Source organism: Nyctereutes procyonoides, unplaced genomic scaffold (genome assembly GCF_905146905.1).
Source record: "Nyctereutes procyonoides isolate TBG_1078 unplaced genomic scaffold, NYPRO_anot_genome, whole genome shotgun sequence".
Classification (NCBI taxonomy): domain Eukaryota; kingdom Metazoa; phylum Chordata; class Mammalia; order Carnivora; family Canidae; genus Nyctereutes; species Nyctereutes procyonoides.
In genome coordinates, this window is record NW_026575136.1 from 31561208 (window position 1) to 31580518 (window position 19311).

The 19311-nt window shown below is 36.2% G+C and overlaps 1 protein-coding gene across 1 annotated transcript in view; it reads left to right on the top strand.

The window, feature by feature from the left end:
* LOC129495611 (docking protein 6) overlaps positions 1 to 19311 on the top strand; it is a 363401-nt gene that overhangs the window by 107526 nt on the left and 236564 nt on the right. The window contains exon 2 of the mRNA XM_055303284.1: positions 2862 to 2969. Coding sequence (XP_055159259.1) covers positions 2862 to 2969 — 108 coding nt within the window. The remainder of the gene's footprint in view (positions 1 to 2861; positions 2970 to 19311) is intronic.

The window sequence follows — 19311 nt, forward strand, 5'->3', positions numbered from 1 at the left end:
TTTTTTATTTATTTTTAAATATTTTTATATCATGGTTCTAATTGTTCTGGCTGTAGAATGTTGGATCTGAGTATTCTGGATCTGAATTTTGTTAGAATTATGTGTCATTAGTAAAAAAGTGTCCTTACAAATGACTTTGTCATGCATGGCAAATTGCACCTACTATGTAAGTTAAAGGAGCCTGAGAGAGGAGCTGACCTTAGGAAGAACCTACTGTGCACAAGGATGTGGACTCATCTTGTGGACTCTTCCCTCTGTCCTAGGAGGTATCCTTTATTATGAGACATCAAATAATTTGTCTAAGGTTGCACAGCTATAAAATGGCAAAGCCATAATGTAAATCTACCTGTTAGGTTCCAAAATGTTGGGTAAGGTCATTTTGAGGACATTATCACCATTTGACCTGAGAGCTGGACCTCACCCTCTCTCATTCTTGGAAGGTACCTTCCACCCACCCTACTTGTAGATAGAGACGTTTCAAGCACATAATCTTAAGAGAGCAATGTGTTGTTGAGATCATCTGGACTAAATGTGTGACTGAACCCCATTAAGGCTTCTCAATGTCAACTTTTAAGATTTGATGGGAGGGTGCTGAGATGTGCTTGTCTTGTGGCCGCCCAAGAGAAGTCCTGTATGTGAATTCCCTTGCTCATTAAACTTACTAGCTACCAATCTGGGGGGATGGGGGCCTGCCTCATTCTTGGGTATTTCCTTGCCCTCTATGTAAATAGGCCAGTTTCACATTTCACTCAGCGAACTCCTAAATTTGCAAACCAACACCAAGCTTTATTAATTTTTCATTGTACCGAGCTGCCTTTTCCTATGTTTGCATTTTCTAAATTTATTACCTTAAATTTACTTAAAATATAAATATCTTTTTAAAGCTTAAAAAGGGGAATCTATAATGCTAAAAAAAACCATGTAGAATTGAGTTAAAGTTAAACCATATGCTGATGTTATATTGTAATTAGTATTCACAATTCTTTTATCGTATTTTACTGTGAGGGTGGAGCTCAGTAAGGGACCAACTAGTAAATCACTAATTAGAACACAGTGTGCTAAACCCAAGTGTGAGGATGCCTGGGTTTTAAAAATCTTTAAAAAATAAATGAAATCTTAAAAAAATAAATAAACACAAGTGTGGAGGAAGAACGCCAGGACATCTGAGGGAATAATTTAACCCTTTACTTCCAAGTGTATGTGGGTAGGAATCATGGCAGAGGAGTCGGATCTCAAACCAGGTAGAGAAGGAGAGACACACAGATGTGAGCCAAAGCTCAGGGTCATCCTTCAGATGCTTTTCAAAGCTAATGGGGAGAAGCTAAGAAAGGTAGCAGGAGTAAAGTGAAAGTGCGTGCACTGTTACTCTGTTTACTGATTTTACGGAAAGTCTTTTTTTTTTTTTTTAGTTTAATTTATTTATTTATGAGAGACACAGAGAGAGAGAGGCAGAGACATAGGCAGAGGGAGAAACAGCCTCCCTGCAGGGAGCCTGATGTGAAACTGGATCCCAGGGCCCCAGGATCACACCCTGAGCAGAAGGCAGACACTCAACCACTGAGCCACCCAGGTACCTCAATGAGAAGTCTTCTATATAATTACTCTTAGAGTGCTTTTTAACATGGGAAACACTGTCTTCTAGTGAGTAATGAACAATGAATGCTCCAAAGAAGTTATTTATCTGGCCAGTATTAGTGAAAAAGAAAGAGAGAGAGAGAGAGAGAGAGAGAGAAAGGAAGGAAGGAAGGAAGGAAGGAAGGAAGGAAGGAAGGAAAGATGGAAAAAAGAAAAAGCCATAGTATAGCAACTTTGCAGTTTGAATAAAGAAATGGAAGAGAGAAATACAATGATCAAGGTCTGTGAGTTTTCCTTCGGTGCATTTGTTTATGGCTACAGAGAGTGTATACTCCAACAAAACTGTGCTAAATATTGAAATTTAAAATTGTGGCCAGTTTGCATTTCTAGACCTTTCCAATTACCGAAAGAAGATTCATTTTATTATTTTTGTCTTAAACATACCTGGGGTGGGTGGCTGACAGAGGGGACATCAACTCAAGGTCCTTTATTAATTAGTCCTTTGAAATAAGGGCAAAGTCCAGGAATAATGGTTTGTGTGTGTAGAATTAATGGTTCTGCTTTTTATTTATTTATTTTTTTACTAAAGCTGGAATCAGACAGAGGTGTGTTCAAATCCTGACACTGTCACTGTCTTTATCTTAAAATGGAGATAAACTACCTCATGTAGTAGTTTGGGGGATTAAATGTGTATATAAAATTTTAGGTGTATTATGTATAATAAGCATTTAACAAGTGCTAGTTACTAGAAAGTATAAAAGGGAAGGCAGATTTTTCCATTATAAAAACACATATCTTTCTGTTTTCTAAATTAATATATGAGCATTTGTTCTTTTGGAGTATATTAATCCTATAAGATGAGTAAATTGTAAAATGTGGTGATTTGTGAAAGATAGAAAATTGAGCATTATACAAGTGCTTGATCTTTTAAATAGTGACTGCATTATCATGGAAAACAGAATTTTTCTGTCACTGGCATACTGAGATAAATATTTCATCTGTATTGACCTCAGATGATTTAATTAGATTAAAGACCATTGAAGCCAGCACATTGAGAACTTCGTACCATAAAATCTTTTCACAAAAGTCGTTTTTATATTAAATATTGTGTTATTAAAAGTTTGCCATAATTTTAATGAATAACCTGGTTAGGACTCAAGAACTGTTCTCTCTGTAAGTACATTAAAGAATTTTTATTTTCAATGGATTAATTGAATAGATAAATTCCTGGCGTTACAAAACTCATGTAAAAAGATAGATGATCAGATTCCTTCATTTGCTTTCAGATTTTCAGACGATGCTGGTTGGTTTTCAAGAAGGCTTCCAGTAAAGGACCCAGAAGGCTAGAAAAATTTCCAGATGAAAAGGCAGCGTATTTCAGAAACTTTCATAAGGTAAGTCACAGTGTTCGGAATCGCTAGGGAATAAGTGGACCCTTGGCATCTACTCATAGAGACATTTCTTTTGATAGATGAAATCCGCAGAGGCAAAAATGCATGACCAGGATAAAATGTCCCTGTTCTGATAAAATGCAAAAGTTATTTTTCTGCTTTATTTTAATCATCTGCTGTAAATGCCAGTGGTACGTTTGCAAAATGAAAGACTCATTTTTATGGCTACTTTGCGAAATGAGATGACTCATAATTCAACTACATCATTTCCCAACGTGCTGAGTAGACATTTTCTCTCTGTTCAGGTTAATTGTGCATTTGTTACTTTGATTTAAGCTGTGGGCAATATTTAGGAGATAAAGCTTTGGAGGCTGGTGTTAACCGCACTAATGATTCCACTAATGTGCGTAGTAGTTGCTGTTTATAGCTTTGGTAAGAAAGGCTCATCAACTATGCTGATGTGTAGGATGTGGCCGCACATTCTATGAATGAAATATCAATTTACAAAGAATTAAAACTATGTAGGATATAACCCTAGAAAGACATTAAAATATGCCATCTAATGTTGTCTTTGGTGATAACATCAAATTGCAGCTAAGTATTGGATAATTACCTGGAGAATTCATGGCCAGAACTCTGAATTGTGAAGTGGTATTTTTTGTTGATAAAATGCCTCAATAAGCCCAGGATATGATTTATTTTCTCATGGTCGGTAACACTGAGTAAGTCACCCTGAATAATGTAAGGATTTTGTGGACTTTATTTTATGTGATAAGTAGTCCAGTTCCTCGTTCCTCCTTTTATTAAAATAGAGTGCTTGCCAGGGTTTGGGGGTGGGAGTGATAAATAGATATAGCAGAGAGGACTTTCAGGACTGTGAAACTATACTTTATGACACCCAAATGGTGGATGTATGTCATTAGAAATTTGTCCAAGGGATCCCTGGGTGGCGCAGCGGTTTGGCGCCTGCCTTTGGCCCAGGGCGCGATCCTGGAGACTCAAGATCAAATCCCACATCGGGCTCCCGGTGCATGGAGCCTGCTTCTCCCTCTGCCTGTGTCTCTGCCTCTCTCTCTCTCTCTCTGTGACTATCATAAATAAATAAAAATTAAAAAAAAAAAAGAAATTTGTCCAAACTCATAAAATGTACAACACTGAGAGTGAAACTTACTGTAAAATATGGACTTTGGGTGATTATGTTTTATCAAAGGAGATTTGTCAGTTGAAAGCAAATGTCCCACTCGGGTGTGGGATGTGGATGATGGGGGTGGCTGTGCATGTGTAGAGGCAGGGGTTGTAGGGAAATCTCTGTACCTTTTCCTCAGTATTGTGAACCTAAAACTGCTCTAAAAAATAAAATTTATTAAAAAAATAGATTTTTCTACAGTAATGTACTAACCAGTTCTATTACATAAATACTTGACAACCATTAGGGCTTAACATTTGAATTTAACTCTCTATGAGATATTCTATATATTAATGTCAACTTACTGGCAGAGAATCCAAGTTCAAGTTCCTGTCCAGCCACTTACTAGCTCATGAGAGTTTGATTTTCTCATGAGTACATATTGTGTCTCTTTTGAAGACCATTTGAGATAGGATATCAAGGAGCAACTAGCACAGTGGTACCTATTCTAATTATATGAAGTCCCAAGTTACACTGGTATTTTGTATTATGGTTATGATCATGGCAATATTTTAAAAACTTCATTTTGCTGTATTATTTAATAAATATTTATTTATTTAAATAATTAAATAGTTAATAAATGTTTAACTATGTATTGAAAAACTGCAAAGTTGTGAGATATGAGTCTGTGAACTTTAGTTTTTGAGTAAAATTTTGAGAGACTGAGCATACTGGATACTCTGGATTCCTTGTCAGAGGAATTGCCCACTGGTCAATGGCAGTGAATGCTGGCTGGATACTGTCCAGCCAATATATCTAGAGTCTATGCACTCATGACTGGGGTACAATCCTCAAGAAGGAGACAGATCATCCTGGAAAATAGATTGTTGAGAAAGATCAAGAATCTTAATCATTTGTGTGTGTGTGTGTGTGTGTGTGATAAGAACATCTAAGATTGATTCTCTTACCGACTTTCAAGTATATAATACAATATCATTAACTATAGTTACCATGCTGTACATTAAGTGTCCAGAACTTACTCATCTTACCCTCTAACCAGTCATGATGGAGATGCTGACTAACCTTGTTTTAGTAATCATTTCATAATTTACACATGTATCAAAAGATCACATAATATGCCTTAAACTTACATAATGTTATATGCCAGTTGTATCTCAATAATAGAGCTGGAATAAAAACATTTTAACAACAGTACACAGTGGGTAAGATTGTAGGTTCTGGAATCTAGCTTCCATATTTAAGAGCTGTGTGAACTTGCATACGCTATTTAACTTCCATGTACTTAACTTTTCTCCTCTGACAGATAAAGATTATGATACTTTAACAGATTATAATGCAAAAAGGGTTATGGTAGGGAATAAAATGGTACTATAGGCATTTAATGAGATTAAATATAACAAGATTCTATTAATGAATTCCATTTTATAGCTAAGTATGTAACTACTCACTTGGCATATAGTAAATTGTGGTAAACGTTAGCCATTATTAGTCTAGGCTAGATGGGATGGTGGCTTGGGTACAGATGTTAGTGCTGGAGCTGAGGTTGGTAGAAAGCATTTTGGATATGGTTGGTGAACATTGATGTACGTCAGGAGTAGATGTGGAGTGTGAGTGAAAGGCAGGTAGGACTTATGGAGATTCCTGAGTTTGGGCTTGAGCAAGAGAGAAGAGGATGGTGTGATTCATGAACATAGGAAAGACTAGAAGAGCAAGCTTTGAGTAAAATTCCCAAGCCTTCACCGATTGGATGTAGGAGAAATGGAAGAGAGAGGAGGATGTGTTGCTGTCTCTTCCAGACTGGGTGACAGATGAGAGGTCATGCTGTTACAGAGACAGGGATCCTGTGCGGAGGAGGTGTTGTCAGTGGTGAAGAGAAGGCATCCTTGGCATGTTAGATTAGGTATCTTTATGGTACATTCAGATAGATGTTTTCATTAAACAGAGCTGCAGCCAGACTGTGGTGCAGATGCCCAGGTGATGTTAACGTGGGTGTATTATTAATGCCTCTCTGTGAAGGCTTAATCAATGCAAAGTAAAACTCTTTCCTCTAAAAGATGTGGGCTTTGGTACCAGCCTTATGGTCACATTCAGGGTGTTTTACAAGTATTTCAATTCTAAGTTTAACAAGAGTTCCAAAACAAAAAAGTTGACACTTGACCCCCCCCCCAAAAAAAAGCTAATCCAAAAAATGATAGAAAATTATGAAAAGTGGCACTTGAAAGGAAATGCCAAGTAGAATAAATATTAAAACAGTAAAATTCATAGTAATTATCAAGAATGTTTAACTGGAACTTCCAATTGAAATTTTTAACGATTCTAAAGAGAGAATTATTTATGTTACCAAAAAGAAAACTCTGAAGAATACTGACATTTGAAAATAGGAAAAAGAAGAGAAGACAATATCAGAGGCTGTGTGTCCCGCTTTTCCCTGAGGCTTCCCCTCTTGATGAGGACACCACTCCAGAGGTCAGATGGTCTTAATTCGTCCAAGTCCTAAACAACCAGCCATTGAGGCAAAATAGCAATCACAAATGTTTGTGATTTTTATCCTGACATACATGTACTTTTGCTTCTGCAAAATCAAGAGTGAACTATCATTTCCCATGGCTTCTTCCATCTGTAGAATCTTGAATCCTTTTTTTTTTTTTTTGGAAATCTATAAATTTCTTAGCTCCCTCTGATGGTCAGGTAAATAAAGGGAGATCTCTTTATGAAAAAGGTTAACATATTTAAAAATCTTTCTTCTCCTTTGAGCAATTAATTTTCAGTTCAGATATTGGATCCCCAGAATTGAAAAAAAAATTCATTTTTCAAGATAGCTTAAAAGAGACTTGTGTGAATTTCTCCAATTGTTCTATTTATTAATTATTAAGTACATTAAAATTATGATGAGTCAGTTATTTTGATATGCCCTAAAATCTGCTCTAGCGCTCAATAGCAATCAATCAAAATAATCAATCAAGTGAATGAAATATGTCCAGCTTTAGTGAGGGACTAAATCAACCAAATGAATGAAATATATCCCTTAGTGAGGGACTAAGGATGGAATTATTTCTTGGCCAACTTTAACTTTGTGCTGTGCTCTATCTGGAACATACATATTGTAAAGCTTATGAGTATTAATGGTCCCATTTAGACATTTGATATGTTTACTGTGAGAGATCTTGCCGCATAAATCAATTTTTATATGAAACTGCTATAAAATGGTATATACTTTTTTTTTTTTACTTCTTGGTAGAAAGGAATTTGAAATTCAAATCACTAGCTGCTGAAGGAAGTTATTAAAAATGCATTAGGGTTGAAAATGTAGCTGTATATAATTGTCATAACAGATATTCAAAACAAATTTATCCTCAATGAAAACTGAACTAAAGCAATTTACATAGAATCAGCTAATAAATTTTCCTTAATTTTCTAAGCAGATGAAAAAGAAACAGTTCATAGAAATTTTAATAAAATAAATATGAGTGCTGTCTGTAGGGAGGAAAGTATAAATAAAATCCCTGAGAAGGATGAATGAAGATAGAACTATGTGAATTTTCTGTGATGAGGACTACATGATGCCAGAAAAGCAATGCCTGTATTGGGACCAATCTTATTTCTAACCCCCTTACAACCTGACATTGAAAACATCATTTTGTTCTCTCTGCTTTACCTCTTTGTCAGTATTTATCTTTATGTAAAGCAAACATCTGAGAAACTTGGGGAAAAGATGAAGACATCCTTATGAAAAATAGCCGCCTGGAAATATAGCATATCCTTAAAATTAGGAGCAAAACCATAGGTTAGTGTGTAAGCAGCACATGCATATAGTGTGTTATGTTAAAAGCCTTCATTTGATTCCAGTGGCTGGCTATCTGCTTGGATCAGTACACACTTGGTGTGATGTGAAGGGTGTTCAAAGGTTTGGTTTCTCTTAAGGTATCTGCTGGAAGGTCCCAGAGTAATAATCATTTACATTCGGGTATAATATTCATTCATTTGTTCATCCATCTTTTATCTCTTAACTTGAAGAGATCTCAGTTGTTGTTGTTTTAACATAAGCTCCTGTTAATATACACATTGGCTCCTGAGACAGTGACAAGTTAACCCATGATCATTTATTTATAATTTTATTTTATTTATTTATTATTTATTTATTTATTTATTTATTTATTTATTTATGATAGTCATACAGAGAGAGAGAGGCAGAGACACAGGCAGAGGGAGAAGCAGGCCCCATGCACCGGGAGCCCAACCTGGGACTCGATCCCGGGTCTCCAGGATCACGCCCTGGGCCAAAGGCAGGCACCAAACCGCTGTGCCACCCAGGGATCCCTATTTATAATTTTAAAAAGATTATATTTATTTATTTATTCATGAAACATGCAGAGAGAGAGAGAGAGAGGGCAGAGACATAGGCAGAGAGAGAAGCAGGCTCCATGCAGGGACCCGGATGTGGAACTCGATCCCAGGACTCCAGGATCATGCCCTGAGCCAAAGAAGGCAGATGCTCAACTATTGAGCCACCCAGGCATCCCCCATGATCATTTATTTATTGCTTTATTCATATTATCTGATCATGCTAATGATTTAGAGGAGATTCAAAAAAATGGAATATGAAAAGTTGTTTTTTATGTAGGATGAAAAGCAGAGGTAAAATGCCCATGGCAGGATGCATCACCTATGTGGTGTCTCTGAACAGAGATGGGTGGGTCATGAGAATGGGCAACTCTAAAGCCACGATGAGCAAGAGAGATCAGGTGTTCAGACCCTCCTCACAAGGAGGGCATCAGAAGTTGTGATTTCATAATAATAAGGAACTCCCAGAGTTAAACTTGACCTTTGTAATATTTGAAGCAGGTCCATTAAAATTTTACAACATCTAAGATATCTCCAATAAGAATCACTCTGTGCAATTTAAGAATGCATGGAAAGTAGATCACTCAGCAATCAGAATTTTTGTTTACCGCCTGTTGCTCCATAACAAATATCTGTTCACTGAGAAAAAAGAAATCAGACTTTTAGAAAATATCCATTAGACTGACTAAGGGTATATAGAAGTATGATTTATGTTAGCAAAATTATTGTCTTTATTCGACTGTTAAAAACTATCCAATTGTGTGGGAGGCAATCATCCATAATGGTATTACATCAGGAAAAAAAAGTAATATGACTTAATATCTTTCTCTCATTCTACTATCTGTAAAATGCAAATAATGCCATAGCTCACAAAGTGAGATGATAATTTCTTGTAAGATAATAGGTAACATGTAAAACAACTATGGTTGTACAAGTCGTTTCTGCCTCAGATTTTGCATCTCTGAAACTAGGGATATAATTCATACCAACTTCAGAAAAGTTTTGAGACCAATCTGCATGATAAAGTAACTTGTAACTTCAAACATGTCATTGTACGTGGTAAATCAGATAGTATTTTGAGAAAAAATATTCAATCGCACAACCCTGTTATGACTATTTCCATCATTTCTGAAGCATTTTTACATGTATTTAATGGATTTAGATCCAGTGCTCTTTATTAATTCAGAATACATTTCTGGTTTTTTAAAAAAATCTCTCTTTCACCCCGTCTGGCTCATCATGCAGTATCTGACAGATGCAACAAGAGACATGCTTATTGCATCATGTTCACTGAGGATAAATTGTTTTTCTGCCATTTGTGGAAAATCACATATTATTCCACAAGTAATGAATGCATATTCATTTACAACTTACGACTTGAAAAATATTTCAGTGAGAATTTATTCTTGAATTAATACTTTTACCTCACTATAGATATCTATCTAGAAACTTTTATAAATAACAATGCTGTTTTTCGTATTTACTTAATTTATGTAATATTGAAAAAATCAAAGCCTTTATACTGCTAATACTTCTACAAAAAACAAAAATAGAATTTGAATATGCCATTGAAGTTCCAAGATTACAGATCAGTAGCAGCCACTAAACTGATTTTATTGGTTAGAGAACAGGTTCTTAATGTAGGGAACCGTGGGCTTGAAGGTTCGGTGACATCGCTTGTTTTGGTGATAGCTGGGGCATTGCTTCTACTCAGTGTCATTGTCACACATAATTTGACCTCCTGAAGAAATGATGGAATTCTTGCTATCTAGTGTTCAGGGAAATAAGATTTTTTTTGTTTGTTTTATTTTGTTTTGTTTTGTATTGAGACAGAGAGATTTGAGAAAGAGAGCTTGTGTTTGCTTAAAAATGCAACTATTTTCTCCTACTTCTCCTTTTCTATAATCTATCTTTTAATTGAGTTAATCATATTACAAATCCAGTGTACTAGAAAATTAAATTTTAACCTGATTTGCAGTGGCCTGGAAGTTTCCACCAATCCCTTCTATCCTTTTGTGAAAGGATTGTCTTGGTGTAGTGGAGATGGTCCTCGGAAGCTTGGGGCTGCCATAATACCCTCCTGGTTTTCGAGCTGGTTCAGCCAACTCTGACAGCAGTCCAAAAAGTCAACTTTTCTGTGTTTAATTTCAGTTCCAAATTTTTGCAAATAAACCAATGTAGTTGGACCATCATTATTTCCAAGGGTTGCAGTTCCCCATCACTAACAGTAATTATAGTGCAGTTTTCATTTTCTACTGTTGTGTAACAAATCACCGCAAATTCAGAAGTTCAAAAAACACCTGTTTATGAGCTCACCGCTCTGTAGGGCCAAAGGTGTAGTATGGCTGGTTTCTCTGCCTGGGGTTTCACAGCCCTGAATTTAGTTGGACTGAGTTATTTGGTGGCTCTAAAGAAAAATCTGCTTCAAAGCTTCTAATATAGTTGGTGACTTTAGTTCCTTAGAGCCCCACGACTCGACACCCCTGTTTCCTTACTAGCAAGGAGGGACTGCTCTCAGAGCTAGGGGCTACCTGAAATCCTTGATATACGGGGTTCTTTCCCTCTCCAGCACAGAGATGGCGCAACAGGTTTTTTTCAAGCTTTGGCTCTCTGCCTTGTCTTCCATGACCAGCTGGAGAAAAAAAATTCTGCTTTGAGAAAGTTCCCATGACTAGGTCAGGTATACCTGGAGTAGCTGTGTTGTGATCTAACTTGAATGGTTTACCATTTAAATTTGGGGTTCTTTTTGTTTTGTTTTGTTTGTTTTTGTTTTTAATCTTCATATTATTTTTAATTTAGGAGGGAGTTTTTTAGGTTGGAAGAGTGAGAGAACTACTTTTCCCTCACAATGTATGGGAGGTATGTACATGAAAGGCATTCTATTATGCGAAGGCTGATGAGACTGACATTTTAAGCTTGGGGCTTGATTTAATTTAATTTTCTGCTAATTCAGCATCCATTTGTAACTCACTTCTTCCTTTCCCATTGCCACCATAGAGATGGGGAAAAAAACCCTAGATTATTCCTTGTTTACACTTCCCACAGTTAGAAAGTTATGTTTATGGCCAATGAAATAGAAATTTAAACCTGTTAGAAGGTATAGAAAGGATTTTGTGTGCTGATATGGCCAGCAATGTCCCATATTCCTTGTTTCCTACACGAAAAGCATGATGGTTGGAAATGCAGCAGCCATTCTGTGCCCATGAGGAGATGGTCATAAGAGAAATGGGAAGAAGAAGGACAAATATTTGAGCTTGAGATGCTTTCTCATCAAACCACTGGACCAACAGTAATAGCTGCCTCCTTCAGAGTTCTTATATGAAAAAAATAGGTCCTGTTTTTTCAGATCAGTGTCTAGCAACCTTTCATCTGTAAAGGACCTATCTGGTAAAAATTTTAGGCTCTACAAATCCTAAGGTCTCTGTTGTAATTCTTCAGCTCTGCACCAGAGACGTTGTGTAAACAAATGGCTGTGGCTGAGCTCTCATAAAACTACTTGCAGACGCAGGTGATAGACCAAATTTGGCCCGGAGGCCACAGTTTGCATTTCCAGATTTTAATCACTGGAAATTGGATTCTTCTATTACCTGTATATATTTTTGTTTTCTTTTAAACAAAAGATAATAATGCTGGGTATTATGGCTAGATGCTGTAAGTGTGTAGATAAACCTCTAGCTAAACATGATTGGTGGTTAACTAATGGATCGTGCCTAGAATTGGTCTCATAAGCTGAGGGATGTAACCATAATCTCCTTCAGCTTTTCTATATTCTTTGGAATGGATGTGTATTAATGATCAGACCAATACTCTTTTCCACTCTGTGTCAGGTACTCAAGGAGCGTAATTGGACCTATTAGTTATGTTAAGTGGTATCATATACCAAACCATAGACAGCCAGGCTGAAAACTAATTCAGAGCATGGGTGAAATGTAATAGGCATATGACTGTTAATAATGGTTGACTTGTTAGAATTTCACACTTCTTTCAGTTGACTTGTTTTGGGGGGGTGTCCTTCCCTCACCGCTTCTCTCCTTCACCCCTCTCTCTTTCTGTTTCAGCTCCAGATTGAGTTAATTGTATTACTTGATGGCTGCTATCATCATCCCTTTCTGGAATATCTGATCAGTCTATTTCCTTCCCATCCTTAACCTCATTTATCTCCCCTTCTCTATAGATAATCATTATAATAAGTTTGATGGGAAACTGTAGGATTCTTATAAATGTGTACTGTTGATTCCTTGAACATGTACTGCATTGTTAATTCACTTAAGTACTGTTGTATTATAACGTATTGTGTTTCTTATTTTTATGCATGTTGCATTATGGCTTTTAAGACCCATTTGCATTTCTGTATGTCCATTTTGCTAGTTGCTTCTAACTGCTACATGATACCCCATAGTTTGCATCCATTATATTTTACTTTTCCATTTTCCTAGTGACAGGAAACTAGATTGCTAGAACTTCTCATTATCCCAAACAATACTGTAATTACATTTTTTACTGTGTTTTTATGATTCAATGTGAAAATTTTTCTGGAGTCTATAAAAAGAATGAGATCACTGGGTTAAGGATATATGAATCCTTAAATATGTACTGCCAGGTGACTTTCCAGGATGCATCTCCATTGTTCACATCTATTGGATGTGTGAGGGTTCTGTTCTCACATTCTTATTGATACTTTCCATTGTTTATTGACCTCTCCAAATCTGACAAGTGTAATGTGGTATGCAGTTGTGTTTTAATGTACATTTTTCTATTCCCAAGTAATTGAAAATTTCTCCCTATCTCTGTTTGCTTTGGGGGTTTGTTCTTAGAGGAATTCCCCAATTATATCATTTGTCCACTTTCCTTCCAGAGTTCCTGCATTTTTCTTGCTATTTTGTAAGGTTTCTTTGTCTATTCTAAATATGAGATTACTTTACTAGTAGACATTGTAAATAATTTCTCACCCCTGTCATCTGTCACTTTATGGAGTCCTGCATTAAACACAGATTTGCAAATGTGGATGTTTTCAAATTTTTCATGACTCGGGCTTCATTCAGTCCCTTTCTTACAAAATACTTACTTACCCCATAGATCATGAAGATCCTATCTTATATTTTATTCAGTTAGCATTATAATTTTGCCTTTAATATTTTTGCTTTTCATCTATCCGGTATCCAGATTTGTATATGGAATTAAGAATTCTATTTTAAAAAAAAATACGTAGGGGGTCAGTTTTCACTTGTCCATTCATTGAACTTTCTATCATTTCAGTCATTATGGTGCATACATTACACACACACACACACACACACCTTTCTCTGGTTTCTCTATTCTGTGCCGTCTACTTGTTCTCTCACTAACGTGCTTCCTGTATTTATTTATTTATTTATTTATTTATTTATTTATTTATTTATTTATGGTTTTATTTATTTATGGTTTTATTTATTTATTCATAGAGACACAGCTAGAGAGAGAGGCAGAGACACAGGCAGAGGGAGAAGCAGGCTCCATGCAGGGAGCCCGATGTGGGACTTGATCCAGGGTCTCCAGGATCACGCCCTGGGCTGCAGGCGGTGCTAAACGGCTGTGCTACCGGGGCTGCCCGCTTCCTGTTTTAAATTACCATGGTGTCACACTATGCTGGGACATTTGGTGTGGCATTTGTTCCCCCACACACTTGGCTCTTGTTTTCTGAAGTTAGTTTAGCAACTTATCTCGGAACATGTAATGCCTTCTTTTTACTCAGCTTCTCTTTTAAATGTTAAATTTTTCTGCAACAAAATCCCTCGATACTTTACAGTTTTTCTTATTCTTGGGAAGGTATTGTTTTATTTTCTAATTAATGATTATTAGTGTAGAGAAATCCTGTTTTTTGTGTGTGTGTTTACTATAATTGACAATATTGTTGAATGCTTTGGTTGTTTCTAATAGTTTATTTTTCTGTTGACTCTGGTTGTGTTTATATGCCAGTAATCATTGCCTGCAGATATTGATAGTTTCATTTATTTCTTTCATGGTCATTTCCTTTCTTTCTTTTTTCCTTTCCTTATTCTCCAGGACCTGATTACATTAAAGCTGTGATAGGAAAGCATAGCTCCCATGTTTCCACTAATAAATGAAATGTATCTAATACTTGTGCATGAAATAAAATATTTTTTTTTGGTATTTAACCTTTCAAATGAAGAAAATTCTTTTCCATTCTTGATAAAGTAAGAGTTATTTTCTCATAAAAAATACTGAACTTTATCAATGATGTAATTTTTTATTGGCTGGGGTAATCATGGGATTTCTCTCATATAGTCTGTCAATTTTGAGAGATACATTTGGACATTTTCTGATGTGACCCATACTGTTACTCCTGAAATAAACCTTACTTGCATGTTGGGATTTGTTATTCATTAATAAGTAAAATGTAGCCATATTTATTTTTTTGTATTTTTCATATCTTATTTTGGAATCAACATTAGCCCAGACTCAGAAAGCAAAAGCAGGTTTTCATCCTTTTCTTTTCTCCTAGAATATCTTGCAGAGGATATTAATTAAGCCTACCTTGCAAGTTTGGTAAAACTCAGTTCTAGACTCAAGTCTAGATATGGGCTGTTAGGAGATGAGTATATTGTTTTGTTCAAGTTTTCTAACTTTTTTCCTGCAACCATTTTGGCATTTTATGTTTTTCTAAATATATATCCTTTTATCTATGTTTTCAAATTAATTAGTATTCATTTGTTTGCAAGCTTTTTATTATATTTATTAATATTTAGATTTTGTGTGTTCATTTTGCAAGCTTTTTATTATATTTATTAATATTTAGATTTTGTGTGTTAATTTTTTCCCTTTCTATCTTGTACTTAATTCATCTCCACCTTTTCTCTTTTTTCTTTCATCTATCTTGCCATAAGTCTCTTTTATTAATCCTTCATATGGACCTTTTCTTATGTGAAACTTCTCATTTTTTTCTTCATGATTTCTGCCATTGTCTTTATTTATTGAAATACTGTTGCTTTTTTTTTAACTTCATCCATTGAATGCCTGAGTTCTTTGTTTTCAACCTTTTTTTATTCATAAAAATATTTTTAAAAACATGTTTTTTATGCACTTCTTTTTCAGTGTCTAAAACACTGAAACACCTAGTATGAAACAATACATACTAAGATTTGTATGTCTCTCAAATCTTAGCATGTATTGTTTCATTAAAATGTATTGTGTAATTTAACTGGTGATTTCCTTTTTAACTCAGATAGTCCTAGAAATATGTTATTTACTTTTTATGTGTATGGAATATTTAATCATCTATTATAAATTTTAGTTATATTGTATTACAGGTGTATAATGTAATTTGTATAGTTTGGATCATTTGAGTTTACTAATACTATTTTATTATACGAACCTGTTGATTTTTTTTTTAAGTTTTTATTTTATTTATTCATGAGAGACCCAGAGAGAGAGAGAGAAAAAGAGAGAGGAGAGACACAGGTAGAGGGAGACGCAGACTCCATGCAGGGAGCCCAATGCAGGACTCAATTCCAGGACTCCAGGATCACAACCTGGGCTAAAGGCAGGCGCCAAACTGCTGAGCCACCCAGGCATCCCAATACCTATCGATTTCTATAAATAACCCAAATGTGCTAGAAAAAATCGTGTATTTATTTTGTCATTGATAGTAGGTGTGAGTGTGTAGGTCTGTACACACAATGTAATTTGACTCTATTAATTTTATTTGGCAGAACTTCCATATCTTTGCTTATGAGTGATTTACTATTTAACTTCTTCATGAACTATCAGATAATTTTGTCACCTGTGATTATAATTTATTCTTTTTAAAATTGGTTTATATATCTACTTTACATATATAAAATATATATTATATATGTATGTGTATCAGTGTTCCAGAACCACTTAGGACTGGATATAAGAATGCAGTGCACTACTTTTAGCATCTGTTACCTTGCCTGAGACCCCAATTTGTTGAGATGCCCATGCAGCCATAGTTTGAACTATTCACACAGGGTCTTAACATTCAGGTAGTTTTTCTTGACCTTTTCTATCTTCTTTCCAGTAGTAGCCCTGCTTATGACACTTCTGAAGGTTGATGTGTGCTGATAGGGTTTGTACCTACTTATAGATAGCTTTGTGTCCTTGAACAGCCACAATGGCATTTTTACAGCAAAGGTCCCTAGGGCTGTTGTCAGTTGTTTTTCATGCCACCAGCTCTTGGCCTTCTTTCTATACTACTTTCCATCTCATATGTAATGGCAAATCAGCAGTCCAGGTCAACTCAGGGTAATTCTTCCCAGTTGTCAGTTGTATACAGCTAACAGTGAACTTCTTTTTTCCACAGGTAACTTTTCCTATGTTTTGATTTCAAAAACACCAACAAAAGGCAGAGTTTCAAAAATCTCAATTAGTATAATGACTTGCTTAAATATTAGTGAATTTTCTGATCCCGGTGAAAATTGCCAACAAGTCTAAGATTATAGAACCTAGAGGAAGTTTTGGCAGAGACCTGTTTGGTTTGTTCGAAGAGGTCAGACAGTAGATTCCTTCTAATTCTGCTTTAAGAAAGAGAGTGGGCATCACCTACCATCTTCTCCAGTGCCTTTCACCTGGACATTTCAGGCTGATGGCAGATTCTGCATGGTGTTTCCTGTTACTGTGTCCAAACCCATGAAATCAGGTTATTCCTGGATACATAGAGACCATAAATAAGGACAGAATAAGGCCCAAATCTCTGGATCAGTCCGAGCTTTTCATTTGGACCTTTTAATTGCCCTTTTGGCATAATTTTCTCCATGCCTACTTACTGAGACCCTAACTTAAAGGGAATAAAAATCCCAAAATCCCAAAACAGAGGAGCTCACCAACTCATTATCAGGTCAGCCTCACTGGTAGCCCGCATCAAATATCAGCAAATGATTTTTCTAAAACATAATGCTTTTTCATGTTCTGTTACCTTATCACTGCATTTGCACCGGGTCGCCAACACTGACAGAGCTCATTGGCAAAGTGTTCCTGCCTGAGTGGAAGTCTATCTCCCATTTGCTTGGCCTCTAGGGGAGCCACATCATGGAGCTGTGTGACCTTTTGATTAATCACTAATTAAAAAAAGAAAAACATTTTAATACCTTTAGGTGGGTCATGATAAACAGAGGGGTATCCTTGATTTTTAAGAAACTATTATCTTATTAGAGAAATTGGGTCATATACAAACTTTTGTGATTTTGGGGTCATTTGTAACTTCAATTAAGACTACTAACTTATAACAAATGGAGCTATTTATGTTCAAATAATTCCATTTAATTTTATTAGTTTCCTAGGACTGGCCTAACAAACTAGCACAAAATGACAGGAAATTATTTTCTCACAGTCCTGGATGCCAGAAGTCAGAAATCCAAGTGTCAGAAGGGCTGCATTCCTACCAAATCATGATGGGAGCAGCCTTGCTTGCCTTTTCTGGCCTCTGATGGCTCCAAGTGCTCCTTGGCTGTGGCAGCATCACTTCAGTCTCTGCCTCCCCTTTCACATGTTCATGTCCACTGTGCCCTGGACTCAAAGCTCCCTCTTCTCATGTAAGAACACTTGTCATTGGATTTAGGGCTGGCTCTGAATCCAGGACAATCTCCTCCAAAATCCTAATTCAATTACATCTGCAAAAAATCTTGTCTCGGGATCCCTGGGTGGTGCAGCAGTTTGGCGCCTGCCTTTGGCCCAGGGCGCGATCCTGGAGACCCGGGATCAAATCCCACGTCGGGCTCCCGGTGCATGGAGCCTGCTTCTCCCTCTGCCTGTGTCTCTGCCTCTCTCTCTCTCTCTCTCTCTCTCTCTCTCTGTGACTATCATAAATAAATAAAAAAAAATTAAAAAAAAATCTTGTCTCAAATAAGTAACATTCAAAGGTTCTGGGGGTCAGGACTTTGATATATCATTTGGGGGCCACAATTCAACCCCATAGAATAAAGAAGAGATTTAATTTTGTTCATTTGCTAAGAAAAGTCATAGTAACTGCCTAGTTGCTATTATGTCTGTGTAGTAAAACTGTGGCTCTCAAATAAGAATGGTATTATAGCCAACTGAGCTGTTTCATGCCTTTCTGTTCTTCGAGTCAGTGAAACATATTGTTAGACATGCTAAATTTAGACTGGGGAGAGAGGGGAGAGGTTGAAAGGGGAAGAAGAGAGGGAGGAGAAGAGGAAGAGGGACAAAGGACAGAAACAAGTACATAGACTTCTTATTTTAAGGCATATTTTCTTATGTATTCACTTTTTGCACTTCTTAGATCTGAAAATAGATTATCTTTATGTTTAAAATAGACCACTTGAAAATAATTTAGAGGTCATAAGGTAGTGAGTTTCCTGTTATTCCTTGTCATCCTTACAATTTGAGTCTCTTTTGTAGTTGAATTCACCTTCCTGTAGTAACTTCTTGATTAACAATTATTTGCCATTAACAAACTGCATAACACTCAAAGCAATAACAATTGCACACATTGGTAAAAAGAACACTAGTCAGGGAAACAGGAGGCATGGCCTGGATTCTGGTCATCACCTTAACTAACTGCGATGGCTGCCCAGAGAGGGATGGCCATTTCCACCATTAGATGAAGAAAGCTCAACAGGTTTGCTTTATCAGTTAGAATGTTTTTGGCTGCAAGTAACAGAAAACCCACATCAAACAACTTACAGAAGAGTATTATTACGTATGACAGCAGGTCTAGGAAAAGACACTGGCTTTAGGACTGATTGATTCAGTAACTCTTGCTCAAGAATGGAAATTAAAGATCTGTTTTCCCTTTTATCTCTACTCTGCCACCTTAGGATCACCTTCATCTTTAACTAGTAGAACGACAGCTATAGCATTCCTGAATGATGACATCCA